Source organism: Crocodylus siamensis, chromosome 13 (assembly GCF_052110815.1).
Source record: "Crocodylus siamensis isolate JL-2025a chromosome 13, ASM5211081v1, whole genome shotgun sequence".
Lineage (NCBI taxonomy): Eukaryota > Metazoa > Chordata > Crocodylia > Crocodylidae > Crocodylus > Crocodylus siamensis.
The window spans coordinates 32,025,605-32,048,341 of NC_143407.1; the positions used below are offsets into that span (position 1 = coordinate 32,025,605).

General features: G+C 49.2%; 1 protein-coding gene across 15 annotated transcripts in view; it reads left to right on the plus strand.

Moving 5' to 3' along the window:
* The first annotated feature begins 4,443 nt into the window (after positions 1–4,443).
* The window catches only part of MSI2 (musashi RNA binding protein 2), a 340,287-nt gene continuing 321,993 nt past the window's right edge, over positions 4,444–22,737 (plus strand). For 9 of the 15 annotated variants that reach the window (XM_090025086.1, XM_090025087.1, XM_090025090.1 and 6 more), the window contains exons 1-5: positions 4,446–4,650; positions 4,836–4,876; positions 5,191–5,272; positions 5,960–6,044; positions 10,223–10,264. In XM_090025086.1, coding sequence (XP_089881212.1) covers positions 4,589–4,650; positions 4,836–4,876; positions 5,191–5,272; positions 5,960–6,044; positions 10,223–10,264 — 312 coding nt within the window. In that variant the 5' untranslated portion in view covers positions 4,446–4,588. Of the gene's footprint in view, positions 4,651–4,835; positions 4,877–5,190; positions 5,273–5,959; positions 6,045–10,222; positions 10,265–22,737 lie in introns of all 15 variants that reach the window. The other 6 variants (XR_016438846.1, XM_090025083.1, XM_090025084.1 and 3 more) reach the window with 2 other exon arrangements.

Genomic DNA, 22,737 nt, shown 5'->3' on the forward strand with positions numbered 1-22,737 from the left:
GACACGTATGCGCGCGCGCCGATTTGAGGTCCGATTTTTGATGCTGGATTTATCTGGCTCTTCTTCCTTTTTCTTGAGTTCATTCGCTCTATCACATCCCTTGTCAAAAGACCTACTCCAACCACCCAGGGCAGCCCATTACTCAGCGGCACTGGGGTTTATTGTTAGCTTTTGCTTGTTTGTGCTTATGGCACATCCAATGTGAGATTTCAGCCGAACGTGCCCATTAGCTGTAAATACCGAGGACTTTGCCAGCTGATCAGAGGAGCCCCTCTGTTGGCTGTGCCGGTGGAGGTACTGCATCACTAGCCGCGTTTTCCACGGCACGTCCAGTAGAGGGCAATGGTCTCCACGCACACACATTAATTCAGCACATTACAGGCCAAATTATCTACCCTGGCCGATGGCCACGTGTATGCACACCTGCCCGCTGGGAGAGGCGGGAGAAGTCGTGCCGTAACCTATGTATCCAGGGCGCGAGCTGCTCGGGAAATAGGTGCGAGCGTCGCAGCAGGTTGGCTGGCGCGAGCCATCGAATGCAACCGCCTCTGGCCCGGAGACCAGATTCAGCCCTTTCCATTTGCAGTCCTTTTGCATCGGGGCTGAACTGGCTCCCTGGAAGGTGCAACGGCAAATGGGTCAGCGGCCGTTTCGTCTCGCGCCTCCCTCCCCACTGGTTTCCCCGCTGGGGTGCCTCACTCTTTCGGGCTTTGGACATTTGGGAAATGGCAAGAGCAGGTACGGGGACCGAGCACTTCCGCTGGGGTAAAGCTAGAGTAACTCCATTCACTCCCACAGTGTTATTCTAGCTGCACTGGGTCTGTCTCATTATGTTCCCGACCCTGAAACCCTCTTAGCCTGTATTGCACTGCGGCACCGGGGGGCTTAGGCAAGAGTCTTGCTCGAGCTGACCGCGGTTAAACAGATACGAAGGGACTTATACACCCCATAGGTGAAGGGGGATAAGCCGCTCTGGTACTAGGCAGCTTTATACTGATACAACTCTTCCGCACTAGGGGTTGTAGTGACATTACAGGTAAAAGAAGTCAGATCTTAATACAAAAAATATGTGTAGATGGGGATTAGGGGCCCTGAACATCTGGATCCGGATTCAATCTGTAGAAAGCGCAGAAGAACAAGAGGCCTTAAGGGGAAATAATAATAGTAATAAAAAAAGCATACGGCCATCAACAAATAGGTTGAAGAAACCATCAGATCTTGCCTGTGCTCCTGTATGGCATAGCTCATAGTTTCACTCGGTTATGCCTGTGCCGTGTCTGGTAACTGTAGAGAATAAACCCGCTGTAAAGAGGCAGGCCGTGAACGTAAAGGTTGCAAATACTGGTTGGTGCAAAGCGTCTCTCTGTTGCGGGGCAGCCTCCGACTGCACCAAGCCACTCGCCTGCAAAGGGGAACTGGGAGAGCGTTGGCTTTGTAACCGATGGGTCCCAGTGTGAGCTGGCAGGGCGGCAGGTGGAGAGACCGAGGTGCTTTTGCCGAGCGTCTCCTCGGAGGCAAGAGTATTTGATGCTCGATAGTTGGCCGGAGGCCGGAAGCAGCCTGGCCCCAACTAACCACTGCTGTCTTGCTCCCAGCCCAGAGGTGAAGCCTGCTGGAAGGAGCTGGATGGCTGCCTGGCAGCCCCGAAAACTGCCCGTTGCTGGTTCTCGATCAGAAAAGGGAGGGTCGCTGCTAGTTTGAGCTTCCCTTTACAGCTCTGGAAGTGCCTCGCCACGAGGTAAGGTGAGGCGTGGGGCCGCGGTGGGGGGGGGCGACCATGCTTCGGTCTTGCAGCATCCAGGCGCGGACTTGCACCCATTTCCCGCGCCCTCTCCACTGCGGGGCACGTCAGGTCATCGGGCAGCTCTTCCCAACGCTTCCCACGCCTACATCACTAGCTGGACCAGTGTTAATAGGATCTAGCCGTCTCACTGCCCATAAAGCAGGGGCAAGAGCTGGACCGGGCGGCGGGGCAGCCCGTGAGCCCATCCTGACTGCCGCTTGCCTCTGCAATCTAGCAAGTGCCGAGTTGCAGGGATGCTGCCACTCAGCATTATCTTGTACAGCGAGCGTGCCCTTGCACACAGCAGAGCCCTCGCCCCTTACGGGAGCTTAAGGCAGCAACTAGCAGGAACCAGAGGGCCTCTGCAGGGGATGCCCTTCATTTCTGCAAATCTTTGGCTTTAGTGGGCTTTCCCCTTTGCTGGTTCCTCTCTGCTGGTTCCCCCCATTGATGGGGCAGTATTGCCGAAACGCTGCTGCACGTGGAATGACCCGTCCTTGGCATGGTTGTTTGCTTTTTTTTTTCCCCCCCCTACCCAGCGGACGTTGTAGTTTTTCAACCGCTTTGCTGTGAAAAGCAGGACCGTCGGTCTTCCGCAGAAGGCCGGGAATTGCCGCCGAAACACTAGCGGCGGTGGTGTTAGAAAGCGAAGCACAACAGTGGGAAACCAGAGTGTGCAAATGACTGCGCTCACAGTGCGCTCAAGTCACCCAAGCAGAGTGAAGTACAGGAAGGAAACGCGCTGTACAGATGAGAAACGATATTAAAAAAAATGTGACTTTTAATTCTCTAGGATGTTACTGGTAACGCGAGCGAGATCTTTTCAAAGACATAAATCCAAATTCTTTCCTCAGTTGTGATTATATTCCTCGGAGTTGCTTAAGCCTGGCAGAAGAATCGGCCCCGGGAGTTTTATCTTGAAAACGTCCCTTTAAAATCCCACACCTTGGCTAGGAAGGTGAAAAGGGGAAGATAATCTTAAGCATCGCATTTCTGTTTGATGATTCCTGCATGCTTATTATGAGAATAGTTAAGATGTGAAAGAGGCTCGGGGGCTGGAGGGGAGGGGGAAATACTCTATTTTTCTCTACCTCCCCCCTCTTAACTTTGCACATTGGAAGTGGTAGGTCACTTCCTTTGCTTTGCTGACTTTAGTATCACGCAAAAGGCAGTCGGGAGTTATTCCTACCGGGGTCACCCAACTTTCCCTTGTGGCGAAAATGCCTCTAAAGATCAATGGGAGAGCAGGGGGGGAAAAAATGTATGTAGACTTTCTTCCTAAAAAAGAAAAGATTAATGACGTACCGTACATAAAGCCCGATGAACGCATCAGAAACCTGATTTTGGGAAGTTACCCGATCCCTAACTATTGTGGTTGATCGTGTTTCCGGCGCGCGGGGAGGCGAGGTTTAGGCCTCGATCCCGCCAAGGTTTATGCACCTGCTTAAACGTAGCGAGTTAAGAAGGGGGGATGTTGGTTGTAGCCGTGCCGGTCCGAGGACGCGGGCAGGCCAGGTTATACCAGCAGATGGGACCTCTTCTATTCGACCCGCTGAGTAGCTGGGAAAAAGGTTGCCTGCGAGGTTTCGGGCGCAGTCCCCCATTGTCAGGCACGTTAAGGCTACTTCAAGCGCGCCAAGATAAGCTTCGCTTTGGCAGGATCGGGATTTCTGTTTCTTGGTTAGAAGGTATTGCAGGTCCCTGGGGGAAAATGGAAACTGTGTATTTGTAAAAAGAAAAGGTCTGTGCCTGAGATACTTGGGAACAAAACTGTTAAGAACTTGGTTCTTCACCGAGTCACAATTTTGCGCGTTTCCTGACTTGGGCAAAATTCAGGTCTGGGGGATCCGGCCGCTTGGCCGCGGCACCAACGGAGACAGGCCAGCTGGCAGCGTCGCGCGCTTCTCCGGCTAGCCGGAGCGGACGGCTTCGCTCGTACGCGTCCCCGGCACCGCTGTCCGAGGCTTCCCAGACCCGCGCCGGGCCAAACGCGGGCGCGGCAGGCGAGGAACGACGTGGACGAAGCCTCCCCTCGGGAGGGCCGCGGTCCTCCTCCTCCTCGACGCCGGCCGCCCTCGGGCCCGCCACGCGCCGGGCAGCGCTGGGCCCGGCCCCTGAAGCGCGAGGGCGCGCGCACACGCGTGTCCAGCAGTCGCACGCGGGGGCACGACGCGCCGCCGTGGCACCGGAGGCCCCGTTTCAAGCCCCGGGTCAGCGCCAAATTTGGAGAGATTCGAGGTTTTTTTGGATTTTTTTTTTTTTTTTTTTTTGGAGGGGGCTCGGGGTGGGGGTGGTGGGGCAAACTTGGAGACACCGACTCCGGCACGGGGCCCTTGGGGGGTGGGGAGCCCAGACCCCCCCCCCCGCTTCTCCTGCTTGCAGAGGTGCCCCCGCCGGGGGGGGGGGCCGCAGCGTGCATGTGTGCCGGGTGGCGGCGGGGGGCGGGGCCGGGCCGGTGACGTCGGCGGCGCGGTGGAGCCCCGCCCCCGCGCGCGGGGGGGCGGGGGGCGGAGAGGATGGCAGGAGGGGGAGGGTGGGAAGGAGCTGAGCTAAGCTGATCCCACGTGTGACGGATCTGGCTGCTTCCCCGGCTCCTCTCTCCAGTCATATTCCCTGGTAGCGAGGGAAGGGGGGGGGGTGGGGGAAGAAAAAAAAAAAAAAGGGGGGGAAAAAAGCGAAAAAAAAAAAAAAAAAAAGCAACCAAAAAAAAAAAAAAGCGCACCCCAGCCCGCCCCAGAAGGCGGGGGGAGGGGGCGGGGGTCGCCGCGCTCGGCTGCTCGGGAGCACGGCGGGCTGCTCGCAGACATGGAGGCGGACGGGAGCCAAGCTACCTCGGGGAGCCCCGGCGACTCCCAGCACGACCCGGGGTGAGTCGCGGCGGCCCGGCCCCGCCGCCGGAGTTGGCGCCCCGGGGTGGGCGGCGGGCGCCCCCCCCCCCCCCCCCGCGCGCTCCCCCGCGCTCCCACTCTCTTCCTCGTAGCTTTTGCAACTTACCCGTCAAAATGGCCGATCTGACATCTGTGCTTAACTCCGTCCTGTTTTCTTCTTCCAGCAAAATGTTTATCGGAGGCCTGAGCTGGCAAACCTCACCAGGTAAGGGGGGCCGGGGCCGGGGGCGCCCGCGGCCGGGAGGCCCTTTGTCAGCCCGCCGCGCTCCCCCGGGCACGGGCGCCCCCGGCCCGGCCCGGCCCGCCCCCGCCCCGCGGGTCCTTTGTCGAGTCCTCTATTCGACCTCGGGTGGGCGCGCCGCCGCCCCCCGCCCCGGCCCGCGCCCCGCCGCCCCCACTGCGGGGGTCGTTATTGTTGTTATTATCCTCCTCCTTGTTTCTCTTCTCCCACCTCTCTCTCTCTCTCTCTCTCTCTCCCCCTCCGTCTCCTTTTTTTTTTTTTCCGCTCTTCCCCTACAGATAGCCTTAGAGACTATTTTAGCAAATTTGGGGAAATCAGAGAATGTATGGTCATGAGGGACCCCACCACGAAGCGCTCCAGGTAAATCCGCCTCGCGGTTTTTGTTAATGAGTTCCCGAGTTGGAAAGTTGAGATGCGGCGAGGTGCATCCGTGTGTTGCCGCCGCAAAAAAAATATATAAATAAAAAGGGGGGGGGGGGGAAAAGTCTCTAGAAATAAGCACGGGCTGAGCGGGAAGGGTGTCTTTCCTTTTTTTTTTTTGTTAGCGTTTTTATTTCTCAACTCCCGAACGCTTAAATAGCTGGAGACTAGGAAATCAGACCGGACCCTGATGCCCGTTTGCTTCGGTTTCCGTGCACACCGTGGCGTTTTTGCATCTCCCTTTATTTTATTTTATTTTTTTATTAATGATGGGGTGTCCCAAATCGAGCAGCCCCGCGGCCGGCTGCGCCGTGCGGAGAGTTGTGTTTGGTATTTTGTCGAGTCCTTGCGGTTTCCTCTCTCAGGTGATCCCATCCTTAGCCCAGGATCAAACAAAGCCCGAGTTGGGGGTAGAGAGGTGAAGTGGGGTAGGACCAGAGGCACTGGGGTTGTCTCCTCCCTCTCAGACCTGAGATTTGATTGATTTTTGCCTCCGAGGAGGGGGTGGCACAGAGGGACCGGCTGTTTGTTGATGTTTTGGGTTTTGACAAATTTCTGTCTAGTTCTTATGTATTTTTTTCTTTTTTCCCTGTCTCTCCCCCACCTTGTTCTTTTGTCTCGTTTCAGAGGCTTCGGTTTCGTTACGTTTGCTGATCCGGCAAGTGTAGACAAAGTACTAGCTCAGCCCCACCATGAATTAGACTCCAAGACGGTATGTTGTATGCGTTGTTGTTTTAATGTGTCCTTTATTTCCTGCAATGTTATGGCTGTGACAGGCTCATTTAAAGGGACAGTGCCCTTTTTGTTTGGTTTGCCGGAGCTGCAGCGATTTGGGCGGCTTTTAAAAGCAGCGTCAAAGTGTCACCGAGCTGGAAGTTCATCCTGGTGATCCTTGCAGAGTTCGCTTTTGACCGGTAAAAGCTGGAACTTTTTCTTTTTCTGTTCCAACTTTCCTGCCTCCAGTGACAAAGGAGATCTGGCGGCTTGTCCTCCAGCCCCAAATTATAAATCACCCACTGGTGAAATGAACCGTTTTTGTTTTCTGGGTTTTTTTGAAGGTTAAAACTAACTTTCTTTTGTGAGTAAAAGAGAAGCTGCTTCTGGGGGGGGGGACTTCTATTTCTGGGTCTGGGATCACACGTGTTCCTGAAGTTCTCCCAGTCTGACCTCCCCAAAATCAGTGTTTTTTGGGGGGGGAATCCCCCAGTCTGCCACACAGGGGTGTTGTGAGACTTGGGAATTTAATAAATGAAACGCGCTTTAAGGGGAAAGGTGCTGTGGAAGACTGTGTGTCATTTCTGCCAAGCTTTCCAGTGTAATCAGTCCCCAGTGGATCATGGGGGAAAATGCTCAGGAGATTCGGCCTATTTTTTTTTTTATATATCTATTTTTTTCCTTCTAAAAGAAAAAAAGACCAGAACTATGCAAGTAAAAGCCCTAAACCTCGCATTGCATTTTTGGCATGGGGTCCAGCAGTAGATACCAAGATACCCACGTAGCTAGGCCTTAGTTTCATCTTGCTTCCCAGTGCTTTGCCAAAAGTGAAGTTTGTGCATTGCTACTTTGTTTCAGTGATGAGCCTCAGCAAACCTAGCAGGAAAAAAAAAAAAGGACACTGGTAAAGGTCACCACGGCTTTTGGTACCGGGCTGTCTGTAGAGAGGAGTTCGGGGAAGGGAGGGAGGACTCGTCCTGGTTTAGCTGTCTGCTAAAAGTGTCAAGTGTTTTTTATTTTTTCTTGTTTGCTACCGTGTTTCATGGCTCATGTTCTGGATCTTAATTTGCTTTCTATTGAATTTTCACACGAGCACGCTGGTTGGAGGGGGCGGTGGCTTAACGCTGCTAAAATTGTGTGTGTGTGTGTGGGGGGGGGGATGAATGCAGCGAACGGAAAAGAAGGCAAGAGCCAGGCACGCCAAGCGCGGTGTATTTTTTTGTATTTGCTCGAACTTGCTTGCAAACCAACCAGAAGGAAACAAAACCCTTTCCAGAAGCAGGTGGACCGTAGTGTTTTAATTCGCCCCACAAATTGTGCTGGGCTTGTCTGAACACGTAGCCCATGCCTTCACATTCCTTAATAATTTGATTTGGGGTTTAATCAGATATGGCAAGATAACTGATTCAACTGTGCTCCTGAGATTAAACTCTCGCCAGACTCCTGCTGGACAGCTATATTCGGTGTATTTTATTTATTTATTTATGTGTTTTAGACACGATAAGTTGAGATAAAAAGAGGCCAGCGTTTTGTGAATGAGCTTCAAATCAAAAGCAAACCCTAGGAGGCCCCTCCAAATGGGTTTTGGCTGCATCTGAAGACCCTCCCCTGCCTTGACCCCGCGTCGCGGTCGAGTCGCTGGCATGTATTAACGTGCTCTCGGGCAGGGGAGGGGCAAAGAAATGGACCAAGACAAATTTCCATCAGTCTCAATTATGCTGTAGTGATTGAACCCACTTAGAGAAAGCAAGAGAGGCAACTGCACCGAAAGCCTCCATCCCAAAGTACATCCACCCAAGTTCTCCCTCCGCCCTTTATTTGTAGACATATTATAGTAACTGTTCTTCAGCATAACATAGCATTTGACTCTGTTTCAACGTTCAGTACAGGAGGCCGATCGGTTGGGTATTGGCATGGAAACGGCGCTCTTGTTTACAGTTACGTTAAAAGCTTTGTTTAGGTAATGGCCATTCATATCAGAAATAGTATTATAGTCATTTCCTAGAGGACTTGTAGATACAGTAAGTAGAATTGTACCTAACTAACTAATTTTTTATTTATTTTTATTTTTTTGGTAGAAGTTTGATTTTTTTTTTTTATTTAGTTTTTTTGGTTGGTATTTCAATAGTTGACAGGGATGTGCAAAAGGTACGGATTTGCCACGCTGAATGTATGACTCCACTTTCAAAGGCTGATGATGGGGTTTAGCCCAAAGTTTTGCCCAATGCATAATTATTTGCAATGAGTGGTGTAAAGAAGCCTGTGCTTTGAGAACTGGCCTTCAGAAATGGATATGCTGCTTCAGCATCTGATGGCTGTTCTGATTTTTTTTTTTTTTTTTAATTTCATTTTTTTTATTTTTTTTTGCACTGATGTCTTTCTGGCATGATTGAAGCTGTGCTGGGGGGTTGACTTTTTTGCAGGGTGGGGTGGATATTCTGATTTTTAAGGCAAAAACATGTCAGTTTGAGAGCTGATGTAACATCATGCATACTTGCTTTTATCTTTGGGTATCTCAATGGAAAATCCACACCTGTTGTATTTCCCTGGTAGACAAGTACCTAGTCAGTGCTGAATATGTTTGTAGATAATGTTAATCTCTCTGAAAAGGTTAGCTTTCTAGATAAAGGATTTGACTTTTGATGCTTTTTGAACAATAAAGTGGCACATAATCACTCATTTCTCAGGTATACGTGTAAAAAAAAACCAACCCCCAAACAACCAGACGGTACGTTTGTACCTAATATAGGCAAAATAATTTATCAGTTGAGTATCAAATGATTGTCCCATTTACAACTTGGCATTCATTGATTAAAACCAGTCGTTAAATGGAGTTGCATGGTGCTTATCTATCACTGACATCCCGCCACCAGTGACTCTACCAAGTGGAACATCTCTGTTCCTATGTAGTATAAAAAAACTATCCATAACAAAATCTGAAATTAATATTCCACTAAAAAAGGCTTTTATCTCCAAGTATGCCTTAACAAAAGTATGATCAAAGTTTGATGCAAAGAAAAGTAGGCACCGAAAGCTCAGCGAGATACAGGGTTTGCTACTTCAGGCTGTCCCTCTTCCAAACTTTTTATTTAGATGCCTGCGTGCGAAAGAACAGTGGGAAATCAGCAGCATACAGACATATTATTATGTAAAGGGGCCATTTAAGAGGCATTAGTGTTAAATCGATTATTTTGTTTGCATCAAAACATGAATCCCTGGTGATGCCTCCCTCTCTCCTTCCCCCCCATTCACCTTGGAGGGCAGGAAACAGTTACCATCTCAGGATGGCTCATTGGAAAGTTGTTTCAAAATTGCAAAACTGGCTTGGTGAATCGAGGCGGGGGGGGGGACACCCTGTGCGACTTGCCAACTGAAATGCAGAATAAAGGCAGCTAAAAATAAGGTGTCGTGGGATGAAGCCAGGGTGTTTTCTTGCTTGCTGTCTCAGTGGCATTGAGGTCTCCCTTGAGATCACTTAACGTGGCTCCTTCATAGAAACCCTGAACACATCTTTTCAGGATGTGGATTTAGAAATAGGGTTGGGTGATAGTTGTTGTTGTTGTTGTTGTTTTTGAATTTTAATTTGAAGTATCCCTTCACAGTTGTGTTTTCTTTTTATTGTCCACCTGTGTTCTGTAAAGCAGATTCATCAGGAATGCAATTAGAAAAAATAATCTTGCAGTCATTTGAACACGCTAGCCTTAATCATTTGCTTTAAATCATTTGGCTTGCAGCGCATCTCTTTTTTCTGGGGGAGAGTAAGTGTGTGTGGGGGGAACCATTAACCACCCCTCCCAGAACCTGAAGGACATTTGCTTTTTAAGAAATATTCTTTCCAGCTCTCTGTCTCTACAAGCAGTCTCCAGACTATGCAAGTAGCATTCGGTGTTTGGTGGCGAGCCCAAAGAGTAGCACAGAGCCCCTCGTGTACCAAAGGAGCTGCAGGCTAGAATACCCTGTGCATGGCTGATAGACGGGATCAGCTTTCTTTCCTTTCCTCCCCCACCCCAAACTAAAAAAAAAAACCAGGACTTGATTCTTATCAGCTCCTGATTTGCTCTTGATGACCCAGCCTTCTGAATGCTAAGCCTGAGAAATGAGAGATTAATAATTCAGGGGTTTAAAAACAAAAATACCAAGCTAGCATGTTGATTTTCCCCTTTTCTTTTTCCTCAGATTGACCCTAAAGTTGCATTTCCCCGACGAGCACAGCCTAAGGTAAGTAGGAGGATCAATAATAGGATTTTAGGCACACAGAGAGTCATTGTTGCCAGGCAGTTCAGGTTTCAAACAGGGAATTGGCAATGAAAGCTTTTAAAGCTGGAGCGCATGGCGTCTTAAGGGTATCAGCATATGGCTGTGAAACTACAGGAGAGCTGCTTTGTGCGATATTACATGTCTCTAGTTTAACCATCTCCTTGCAGAGTCCCAGCCATTATGTCTGGCTGAAGGAGCCTGAGGTTTTCCTGGTTTGACCAGGGCAGTGTCGCTCCATGACTTGGAGCTGGTGCCAGATTTTGCTCGAGGTATCGGTGCAGGGTCTCGGAGGAGCGCTCGGCGTAGGGGCAGACTCCGGGCTGGTTGGTAGCCGAATGGCCAGGAATAAATCTCTGCCCTTCCTTCGCTGCCAACTTTTCCGCACCACGTTTGGCCGCTCGTAAGCCGTGGGTAGCAAGCGCCCGATTGGCCCGACGCTCTGAACTGTCCCGAGCGCTCTGTTAAGTCTCTGTGAAAACGGGGAAACAAAGAGCCTTAAGTCTCTTATCCTTCCAGTCTGCGTGGATAAGTGACCTGCCTTCGTACAGGGCACTTTTGTTATCGTGCGGTTGGTTTCCACGTTGGGACAAAGACACTTTAGCCATGTGCGGAGCCGCTTTTGTCTGCACGGTCTCTCTGCAGTGTCGCTTGGTGCTGGAGGACCTGCTTTGTGGATTTGAACCGGCAGCCCTGTGTAGCCAAAGCATCAGATCAGTTTTCCTGTCCAAATGTGCAGTCAGTTAACTTGATTTTTTTTGAAGTCTGAAAGAGATTTTCTCCAGTTGACTTTCCTCTCTCTTTTTATTTAACTTGAGACTCCACTGAACACCCCCCACCCCACCCAACCTAACAACTTAATTCATCTGGTGGATAACATTTGTATATACTGTAGTCGACTTGGATTGCTTCTGTATTCTGTTCTTGTACCGCCCCGTCATTAAGAAGTTGTAGACACAAGCAAAAAGGGAATTGTGGCTGGAATTGGATGTAGAGAGGCTGCCTAAACAAATTTAACTTAATACTTTTATTGTATATAATCCCTCGCGAGAGCGAGCAATTTAATCGTGTTTGGAACTATAACATTAAATACCGTGTAAAACACACATCCAGGAAAAACAGTGTGTAATTTAACTACTCTGAGCATACAGCAAGAGGAGGAATAGCAGTTTAGGGGGGAAAAAAAATCTGGAGGCAGGATTTCAGACTAAACAAATATGGTGAAACCTCTCCTCGAGCGCTTCGACTTTCATAAGAAGTAGCTAATACGAATTGGTGACGAAAGAGAGGACGGGCGTATTTGTGTCCCGAGCAAAGAGTTTCTGTTTTGCAGAGTTTTATAGCTTTGGGATTATGTTGTTGGATTAGTGTAGTGTTTCCAACCGTGCATTCCTTAAAAGTTGCAGAAGCCCTAACTAGTCTCATAATTAAAGCGCAGAAGCCATCCTGCTTTGTAAGAAGTCCTTCCCCCTCACTTTTTCAAAGGCCTCTTCACATTTCCAATGGTCTTCGGTTACCAAAGCTGTCTGTACCTTCAGTATTGTTTGCAGGAGCTTATAACAGAGCTGCTAAACTTTCCCATGTGACTTTTTTTTTTTTTTTTGCTCAAAACAATAACAGAACAAGGAGCTTGTCTTCTCCTGCGCAGCTGAGATGAAATTGCTATTATTGCCAAAAATATCCTGCCACCCAAAAAATGCGAATGCAAAATCAGGTCATCTTTGCTTAGTGGATTTGCTTTTGTTGTTGTTGTTGTTGTTGTTTTGAAGTGTTGTTTTTGGTTGGTATTACATGTCTTTTCAGGTGCAGAGCAAATGATGAAACTTGGCTAGTCTTCCAGTATTACAGCAAAACCACTTTACAGGGAAAGGTTGACAGATTTTGTCTGGTTTTATTCCTGTTTGTTTGTAGTCAGGTCTCACTAGGCCACTGACATTTCTAATGGAGTATGTGGTGTGTGTGTGTGTGATTGTTGTTGGTTTGTTTTTTTTGGGGGGGGGAGGGGGAGATGGATAGTCTTAGCATTGGATGTATTGCACAAGGCTGGAGAACATTAGTTGCCATAAAGGTGAGGTTTAATGTGAGAGTTGTCATAATGTACTATAATTTATCTGGCAAATAATCACCTGTGTTGACCTGTTTTTCCCAAATTAGCTGCTGAGTTAAGGCTGTCGAGCGTAGCCGTTTGCATATCCCAGTTGAGTAGTAAATGTTCGGTGTTAAAATGCAGACCGTACCTCAATCAAACTGGGTAGGTGATGCTTGGATCCGTGGAGATTAATGGCATTGAGTGAGAGGTCTCAATCCTTAGGCATAAGGCTCTATTTTTTCCCACCCCTGCAGCATTTCACCTTCCTGTTGCATCTAGGATCATTTGGTTTTTTTCAGACGAAAGTTTTTGTGTGCGGACGTGATTGCCAAAACCAAAGAGAAAGGTGGGAGTGAACGGCTTGCGATGTTCCCTGTGTAAAAAGTGCATCCCTCAAGCCCTCTTCCTGCAGGAAGCCTTTTGACCTGCCTCAAAACCTTTGGAGGCGGCCTGTTTAACTGTTTAAAGAGCACATTACAATTTTTTTTACGTTCTGCCAGAGCGGCGTTGGGATAGGGGAACATTTGGATGGCGAGCCACCCTTATCGGGTCACGTGCTCGGCGGCCTGAGATTTATCTTTGATTATTTTTGTGCACGCAATGAGTTTATTTAAAAAAAAAAAAAAAAAAAGCTTTTCCCCCCTTCGTGACTCACCAGTGAAACTCATTTTTAGAAATGGCTGGCTGCTGTCTTTCGAACCATTTCCCGATTGAGCACTTTCCTTTTGGCTTCCTTGGCTGTGTCTTCAGGACTTGACACCTCTGTGACGATGCAAATCGGTTCCTGAGCAAGAAGAGGCAGGCTGCAGCCGCAGAAAATGTTCCCTTTTCTTTTTTAGAATGACCTTAGCACGAAATGCTCCCGAACCGCCTCCGGTAGATCACGCTCTGCTGTGTAATTCAACTCTTCTTGTGAAGTCCAGGGCTTCGTGCAACTGTTGTTTTAGGAAATTTGCTGCAGGGGTTTAACTTGTTGAGACTCTAGTTTATGGTTGATAGCAGGCGGGAGAGAATATACGTACGCCGCCGTACAGCTGCTGCCGCTTGATAAAAATCTGACCAATTTCCAACTTGTGAACGGGCCTTCACAGTCGTGGCGCGTTTATAAACCCTCTAAACTTAGCACCTTTAAAAAGCAGCAGTGATACCGTGCACATGGGAGAACAAAGAGGGAAGGTGGTTGCATTCCCACTTGTAGTAGTGAGAACAGTTTATCAATTTGATTCACATTTTATATATGTGTCTACGCACCCACGGGATGCACGTGCACCGACGGGCACCCCACTTCACCTTCTATGTGGGAAGTGTCAAGATTGAGGGATCTCTGTCAGACTGAACTTGTTTTTTGGGGGGGGGTTTCCACATGTTTTCAGCTGCCCAGATAATTATTTGCTTCGTTTGGAAAATGACATTTAAAAAAAATAAAAAGGTGCTTCACGCTCCTAAGTGTAGCTCTACCATCACACGTGAATATGCAGGTGGCTTATTGCTTTATGGTTTAGATGATGCACTGCTCTGTATAAAGTTTCCACTTAACTTTGTATCGAGGACCTGCTGAACTGCTCCTGCCCTGTGCTGCGGGTCCTCTCTTCCCAGTGCTTCCCATGGGGCTGTACGCCTTGTAGCTGGAAATGGTCCCAACAGCTGGAGTAGGTGGACCTGGTCATAGCAGTGCCCATTACACTCACCAGGACATCATTTGCTGATGATGGGTGTTGTGCTTCCTCTTTAGTATCTGGGTGATGGAAAAAGAGAGGCAAGTCTGATGTGGCCACCCACTAAGGGAGTTACCCCTGTAGCTCAGATGCCAGAGGCCATGCTTTTGGTGCTGAATGTCCTGTGCTCTGTGCTCGCTAACAACCCAGAGTAGAGGTCATTGCATTTGTAGGACCGGATCCCAGATGAAATCATACATCCTACAGATGACTCGGACACGAGCGTCAGATGGCAGCCCAGTCACAAAATAGCAAAGGGATTTTATTTGAGAGGGATTTTTTTCTTTGCCTCCTTTCTAGCTTTCAGCAGGTCGTTGCGCATCAGTATTATTCAGCGAAGTAGCCTGACAGCGTCTTATTTAAGCATCGGGTGTTTCACGGCCGACTGTCAGCTGATTTTGGCGTGCGTGCTTCTGTCGGTGTGTAGGCAAATGGGCAGGCGTGCTTCTGTGGGCCCAGACAGCCTTTCGTCTAACCAGCGAGCAAGCCGGTGGCTGATCGGGCACGTGGAGCCGGCATGTGCAGTAGTGCACACCTGCCCGTCCTTGCGGATGGAAAAGTGAAGCTTAGTGGCCTTCCCTTTTTCTTGGATTGTGCACTGCTACGCCCCAGCCCTGTTCAACCCTACTAGCTCTTCTCAAGTAGCCAACAAGCCATATGTTGGGCCAGAATAAGACCCTGGGCTGGGGTTTCCGGGAGCCTCGTTCCTAATCATTTTAACAGCAGCAGGATGTCCCAAAGCGTTTAGACATCACAATATACCTCAGCCAGAATGGCAGGTGGGTAGTTTCCTCGAATAAACAGGTGATGACCCAAAGAGCCAAGTACTGAGTTGCTATTTTCACTAATTTCCCCTGGTGCACCATCTGTTTGAAGTAAAGGACGTAGGGCAGGATTGAATCCCTTTTTCAAGCCAATGTGAATAAAACAGCCCGGCAGAGCGTGAGAGCCTTCCTTCCCTGCCACTCTTTCCTTGCTAGCAGCCTGGAGTAGAGCAGCAAGGTCATGCCTATTCCCCATGACTTCTTCCCCGCCCCCGTCTTATCTCTAACTGGATGAGCAGAGGGATGGCACCATAAATATATATATTTTTTTTAGTAATCGACTTGGCATTCGCCCTCCAGCCGCGTCTCGTGCATGCTGAGTATCATGAAGTCAATACTGGGCTCAGCTGGTAGGGACCACTTTATGCTGTACTTGGCCAGTCCCGGGGTAGGTTGTCCATCAAAAACCTGCGTGATCCGCTTGCTCTGTAAAACCCTGGTCAGGAGGCAGGTGTAACCCATCTCTGCTCAGCAGTCTCCCTCCAGGGGTGGATGGGCCTTGGGCAGAAGTTGGCGGGCCTGTTTCAATTCAGATCAGTAGCTGCATTGGGTTAGTGCAGGCTGGAGAGAGGTAGGCTTAATATTCAGACAAGGGTCTTTGGGTAGATGTGATATCTTTTATTAGGCCGAGTAAATAGCTGGAAACATGGTTCTTGGCAAGCTTTCGGGTACCAGCACCCTTCTTCAGGCAGCAGTCCCACATACTTTCCCTGGTGCTGGGGCCCTGCCTGGGGCGCCGTCTTAGCTCTGCTCTTAAATTCAGCCAGTCCATGCATGGGGCAGGTTTTGCACGAGGCAGAACGCACCGAGCTTTATACAAGGCAAGACTCGGGATGTGGCTTTTTATTTTCTTGGAGAAGTAAACATTGCCGCTTTCTCCCCAGCCACAAGGTAGACCGCTCGCGCTGCCTGTAATCCCCAGAGACATTTTTGTATTTGTGTATAATGTATGTCTTCCCATTATCATTGCCTAAGGATGCCTTCTGTGTTAAGAACAGGCTTGTGTTTAATGTACTTTCCTTTTCTTTGACTTACTGCTAAGCAAAAATTAAAAACATAGCTTGCTGCACTGGGGTCCTTTTTCAGTTGGCTGAGTCCTCCCCCATGCTTTTCTGCAACTTTTTTTTTTTAATGGAGGCATTGGAAATCTCTTGGGTACCAGCATTTTGCTTCTTGGAAGTGCTGGGAAAGGGACACGAGGGAGAGGGAAGAGATGAAGAGGGAGAAACAGCACAGCCAACACCCTTGCAGGCTTCTCTGTGCCTCCAGATTGAGTGCATCTCATCTGCAAAGTGCTCAGCCTTTATCAGCCTGGGGGTAGGTCTACTAATGACTGATCTAAAACCATCAAATTCATTTATTTGTCACCGCCAGTGACAGGCCAGTTAATACTAATGGATTCTTTTTTTAGCCTGTTGACTCCAGTGATATGCTCCTAAATGTTGTGAAATCCAAGGCATTAGGGAGAACTTGTAACTTATTTTTAGAGGAGAGTTATTGAACCAGCATTACAAAGGGTGTGTGTGCGTGCGTGCGCACAACATAGAAGTATTTCTTGAGAAGGGGAAAAAAAACCCCCAAGCTGCCTGCCTCATTGATTTATGTCTGGGTACTGTTTCACTTCTGAATATTTCCTTGATTCTTCCAATTACATTAGAATTTTTACTTTGTAAGTAGAGAGTATTTTGGAGGATAATGTGTGAGACGAGGGAAATCACTTAGACAGCAGCCGCCAACGTAGAAAGCTACACCTCTGTCTGATTATGTCTTGCCTGTAATTTTTATATTCCCTAAATCTCAGTCCACACCTGTTGTGGCGAAGCACTTAAGTGCGTGCTTACATCCCACTTAAGTCGCATATAAACACGTGGACGAGCGCTCTGCTGAATCAGGATGGACTATCATTAAATATTTCGTTGCACTGTGGAGCCCATAAGAGGAGGAGACGGGAAGGTTACTTTGCACGGTCGATGACCTTTGTGTAGTGTCAGTACAGGGTGTCCCTCTTCGACTTGGTCAGTTTTGCCTCCATTTCCTTGGGCCTCACCTGGATGGAAATGCATGTATTTTCTTTTTCTTTTTAAAAAGGTAATTAAACCCACAAAAACAGGAGCAGGAGCACAAGCCGTATGTGACACTTCCTTAAATGATTGACCGAGGTGTAAATTCAGCCCTACTGGGCGCGTCTACATGTTCATTAATGCGCTGTAATTACTGTGCATTAAATTTAGTACCTGTAATGACAGGTACTAACTTAATGTGCTGCAATCGTTGCTGCTGTGCGGTAGCGCAGTTGAATGGCTTTTGGTGACCCTAATGCACAGATTTATTAGCACAGTTTTGCCCACCACGCGAATGTGCAGTTGCATTAGTTTTCTGCGCGTTGAGCGTCTCGTGTAGACGTGCCTGCTGCCTGCAAATGCGCGTGTGGTTTCGACCCACTAAGAGTTGTTTTCCTGAATTAAAAAATTAGGCAGCATCTTTCCTTGGTCCCAAGGACTGGAGCCTGGGATTATCGGCGCTTTGGGACAAGGACCGTTTGATTACTGTTTTGTGCCGTGGCTCGGTTGGCAAGGCTCCGGCGGGGCCGAGATCTCTGAAGGACTACTGCACTATAAATGATGACTAATTTCCTAAGTCTCCAGCTGACTTGGCCCCTCAGATACCTAAGCAGCCTCAATAAATTCAAGCTGTACCTTGGGATTTTGCTGCTTCTCTTCCTTTCCCCATTCTGTGTTGTCCTAAGTGTCATCTTCTATTTTTCTTGAGCGTCGAGCGAGCTGCAAGCATAAACCGAGCCATTCATGTCCTGCTCAGCGTTATTGGTCTTATCTAAACACCTGCAGATGGCTGTATTGTCACAAGCCAGTAGCTTTAATTTTATTATTATTATTTTTTTAAGAACATACTTCATAAACTAATTACAAAGGAAGTAATTATATATAAATAAATATATATATATAAATAAATATAATTGGCGAAGATTTATGCGCGTGCTTCGCTTTTACACGTTGGGAACGATCTTGCAGCCCTCAGTACATAGATGCTTTTGTGTGGCTCAGGGTAGGGAGGGGGGAAAGGGGAGTAACGCCAAGGCGTGAAACCTTCACTCCCTCTGCCCGTGCGTGCCCCTTGCCCACCAAAGACTTGCATTAATTTCCCACCGACTCTTCCCATACAAAAGGCAAGAGGCTTCAAGCTGTCTGGAGGGGCAAAGGTTTGGGAAAACTGCTGCAGCAAGGACTGATGCAGAGTGACAGTAATGAGCTGACCTGGCAGGTGGGAGGGAGAACGACGGGGCAAGGGGGAGGCGACGAATACCTCGTGAATTAAGCAGTTCCCATGACTTAGTCGTTGAGCCTTGCTGGGTTGGTTTTTTTTTTCCTTCTCTGTGCGTATTGTATAATTACCAGAGATGGAAACTGCCAAACCTGCCATGCTTCCTTCGCTGGGTCCCAAAGGCAAAGGTCGTGGGCAAAGCTTTGTCCTAGATCCAAGCGTTGTGGCTCAGATCCGGGTCACCAGGGCAAATTGCAGCTTGGCGGGCCTCAGGGCTTGGGATGATCAGCACCCGAAACACTGGATGAAACGTACCTCCTCTTAGACCGATGATTCAGATTCTCCACCTCCTCGAGTGTCCCAAATCCAAAGGTGCTTCTCTTCCAGCATTGCATATCCCTCCTGCCTCTTGTCACACGTTTCCCAGGTCGGTTTTGCCCCAAAGGGAAAGATGAGTGGTGTCGGAGACAAAAAGAAAGAAGGAAAATGCTCGGGAAGTCCAGCGTTGCATGCACAATATGGACTGTCCAGGGCCTGTCAAACTTTCAGTTCCTTTGATGTACCGGGAAACGGCAGGTCTGTTTAAATAGAAAATTAATGGAAGCCTTTGTAACAATTGCTATATAAATATTGTTCAGAAAATTTCCCAAAGGACAACTTCATATTGTATGTAGCTGAGTAAAGAGGCCAAAAAAAAAAAAAAAAGGCCGGTTCAGTTTTCGCTCCGAGTATCTGTGGATTTCTCTGCGTTGTGCTCGGAGTTGGTGCTCGTGTTGGAGGCCGGCTTTGTTGTAAAAGCTTGTCAGTTGGAAATCGTTAGCAATAGAAAATGGGTTTTTGTTGGTTGCACTGGTGACATAGGTTGGTGCTGGAGGGGATGTCATCAGCAATTTTTCTGGTGCTCTTGCTGAAAGAATTGAAATTTTCTCATGAGAATAAGCTCTGCTTCGGAGCAGCGCACGCGGCAACTTCTTTTTTCGAGCCTTATGACGAATCAAAGCTGCATCGCTTCTCTCTCCGGCTCTGACTCGGCGCACCTAACAATTGGGCTGCTAATACTACCCGAGGCCATGCAATACGTCTCGTGCAGAAGGATGCCAAAGGGCTGCAAACGGGTTTCACTTGGTACCGGGGTTGGCCGTGGGAGTTATTGCACAGCTCGTAGAAATGCTGCGCATGTGGCGAAGGTAGGAAGGGAAGAATGGTACAAAATACAACTGGAGTTGAAGGACAAGAGCATAACAGGAGCAGGATGAGCTTGCGGGGCCTAACAACCCCAAAAAAAGACCTGGGACATTGCTGCTGGTTGGGAGCGGTCAACTTGAGGCCTCCTCTGTAGGATGGCAAGGTTCTTTGGTTAAATGTGACATCTTTTATTAGACCAACTAAATAGTTGGAAAAATTGTTCTTTGCCAGCTTTTGGGTACAAACATGCTTCCTCAGACAGGGAGACTACTGTCGGATGGCACTCACGCCATGGCAGAGCCTGCTCTGGTCGTGCAGTCGCTCATCTCCTTGCTGACTGGGGATGACTGATGCAGCTCTCCGAATTGCTGGGCTCTGACAGCCGGAGATGGAGAGATGGTTGCACGTGGCTATAGTTCTGGTTTCTCCCCCCCCCGCCCCGTAAGACATGCAATGCACATTTATCTCTTGTGGTCAGATTTACAAGTTTGAGTAAAAAAAAAAAACACAAAACAAAACAAAAAAAACCCTTCCTCTTCTATGTTTTGCTCACTCTTACAGGATTGTACTCACTGATTTTGAATGTCTCTCTCCTGCTTCCATGCTTCGAATGCCCTGCCCTCTCTGAGTCTGTTGGGCTGCGCTCTGCTGTTGGCCATGCGCTCACTTTGCCGCACGCCTATCTGAATTTTGGCACCTACTGGGTATGTCTACATGAGATGCTTATTGCACAGTAGCTTAATGACACTGTGCAGTAGCATGCCGGTCAAAACTGGTGCTAATACGCTACTGCGCAGTGTTATTCTTTCATAGATTCATAGATTGTAGAGCTGGAAGGGACCACAAAGGATCATCGTGTCCGACCCCCTGCCGCTGGCAGGAAAGAGGACCGAGGTCAGAGGACCCCAGCCAGGTGACTGTCAAGCCTCCTCTTGGAGACCCCCAAGTCAGGTGACGGCACCACCTCTCTTGGCAGCCCGTTCCAGATTCTGGCCACCCTTACTGTAAAAAAATTATTCCTAATGTCTAACCTAAATCTCCTCTCCACTAGCTTGCACCCATTATTCCTAGTTACTCCTAGGGGTCCCGTGGTAAATAGCGCATCACCAATTCCCTGTTGTCCCACAAGCTACTGTGCAGTAAGCATCACCAAAAAAAGTGCGCTGGTGCTACTGTGCAGCAGTGCAAGATACTGTGCATTTAGTTATTACTTCATTAAGCAAGTACTAAATGAAATGCGTAGTAACCACTAACCCGAAAGCTCGCTTAAAAATTGTTTTCCAACTATTTAAGTTGGTCTAATAAAAGATGTCCGATTCACCCAGAACCTTGTCTGCCTAGTAACCACTGCGCATTAATGAACATGTAGGCGTACCCCCTGTATACAGGACCTATTTGGTGAATAGGTTTTTCTGGGCACCAGCAGCACTGTCTGCTGAGGAACATGCAACAGGTTGAAAACATCCTGACCCGAGCTCGAGCGGAGAGCACAGCGTTGAATGGGGAGGAAGGTTTTGTTTGTTTGCGTTGGAGTAGCACATGGAGGTCCCAGCTGAGATAAGGCTTCATTGCGCCATCCAGACACCGAGCTAGAGACCGTCCCGGGCCCAGAGAGCCAGTAATCTAAATGGGCAAAGGGTTGGCAGGGAAACGAGCACCGAGTAACCTGCCTGAGGTTGCACAGCTGAGCTTGGAGTGGAGCGCTCGCCCCCAAATCCCCGTTGCGTGCCTCACCCACTGGGCCACGCTGCCTTTTTCTGTTTGGTGGCACCCACGATTCTGGGCAGTTCCTGTGCCCCTGCACACCACAAAGGAAATACGTTAAAGAAAAGACTTCTGAGCTCAAGCGATTGTTTGGGGGGTTTTTTTTTTGGTTTTGTTTTTTTAAAATATATGACTAAAGTCTTGCGGCGGCGGGGGGGCGGATCGCGGGGGGAGAGGAATTAAATCTTTTTTTTTTTTTTTTTATTAACTGACTTTTAGTCACACATTGATATTAGAGACCAACGTTTTCCACCTTGCTGGTAGCTGTGTCGAGCTGAGCAGGCCTATCGCTGCTGGAATCGAGAAATTCGTGGTACGCCCGGGTTTCCGAACAGCTGCAGCGGTTGTGAGACTTGTGGAGGGGGGGCGGGCAGGGAAATGAGATAAGAGCGAGCTCGGCCGGGGCTTGTGAAAGGTAGTTTGTGGGCTGAGTTATGGCTACTGCCTGGCACGTGGCACTGGCAGGGTACCAGCGGGCTGGGGTGTGGGACTCGGACCAGTCGGCTGGAGAGGTTGCGGGGGGACCGCTGGGGGTCCGAAGGAACTCAAGTGTGCCCCTGCGTTGTGGTGTAAATCCGGTGTCCGGCCTGAGTTGGAGGGAGAGGTGGAAAGGAGGAAGCCTGCAGGACTTGTGCTCCGGTCCGGGGTCTGAAGGGGCCTTGGCTGCCCCCCCGCGGGCCCACGGCTCTGGGGAGCGCGGGGGTAGCACGGGGTCCTGCATCCCTCTCGTGAGCCTTGCTCGGCCGAGCAGAGAGGGCAAAGCGCCTCCGCCCATCCGAGCCCAGCTTTCTCCTCCGTGTTGCGGGACTGCGCCTCTGCGCACTCGCCCGGCTTCCCTTGAGCCACCCTTTCCCACCGACGGGGCGGGGGCGCCGGCGGTCTGCCCTGGAGCATGCAGCCCAGCGCGTTCCTGCCACGCGTCCGCAGAGAAGCGCAGTGTGTTCAAGGCAGCTCGCCGTGTTGTTGTGTGACTTTTTTTCCCCTCCGGGTGCCAAGCGGGGATTTCCTGGTACAGTCAGCCCCGGGTTCGGGTGGGTGGACGGCTGGCGGTGAAAGGGAGCAGGTGAGAGTCTTTGGCCGGGGTGCGCTTAAATTCCTGATGCGGTTGCATGAACCGTGATCAAAGCGGCTGGTTACGTGGGTCTTCAGTCCAGCTCGTTATGCACCAAAGGAGCATTGTGATAGTCTTGCCTGGTGCTTTTTATTATTATTTGGTCACATCAGCGATGCCCTTACTTTTCCAGATGAAACAAGGCGCTACTTGAAAGCCCGGCACAGCGAAGCCCGACTCCGTGACTTTGATTGGATTGGAGTTTTAATTAGAAGTCAGTTAAAACTGGTAGGTCTCTGTTTTACAGGCATCTCCAGTGATTACTTTAGGAGGACTCTCATTTGTAAGGGTATTTTCTTTAAAAAAGAAACGGAAAGATGGCTTGTACATAAAACGGGAAAGCGGCGAGTTAGCTGTCAGGCCAGAAGCTTTAACACTAAAGAACCTGGAGGAAACTTTATTGGAAGTTTAATTACAGTCATGAGCCGTGATCATTTCTCGCAGGCACTTTCATGGCGTCTCGTCACCGG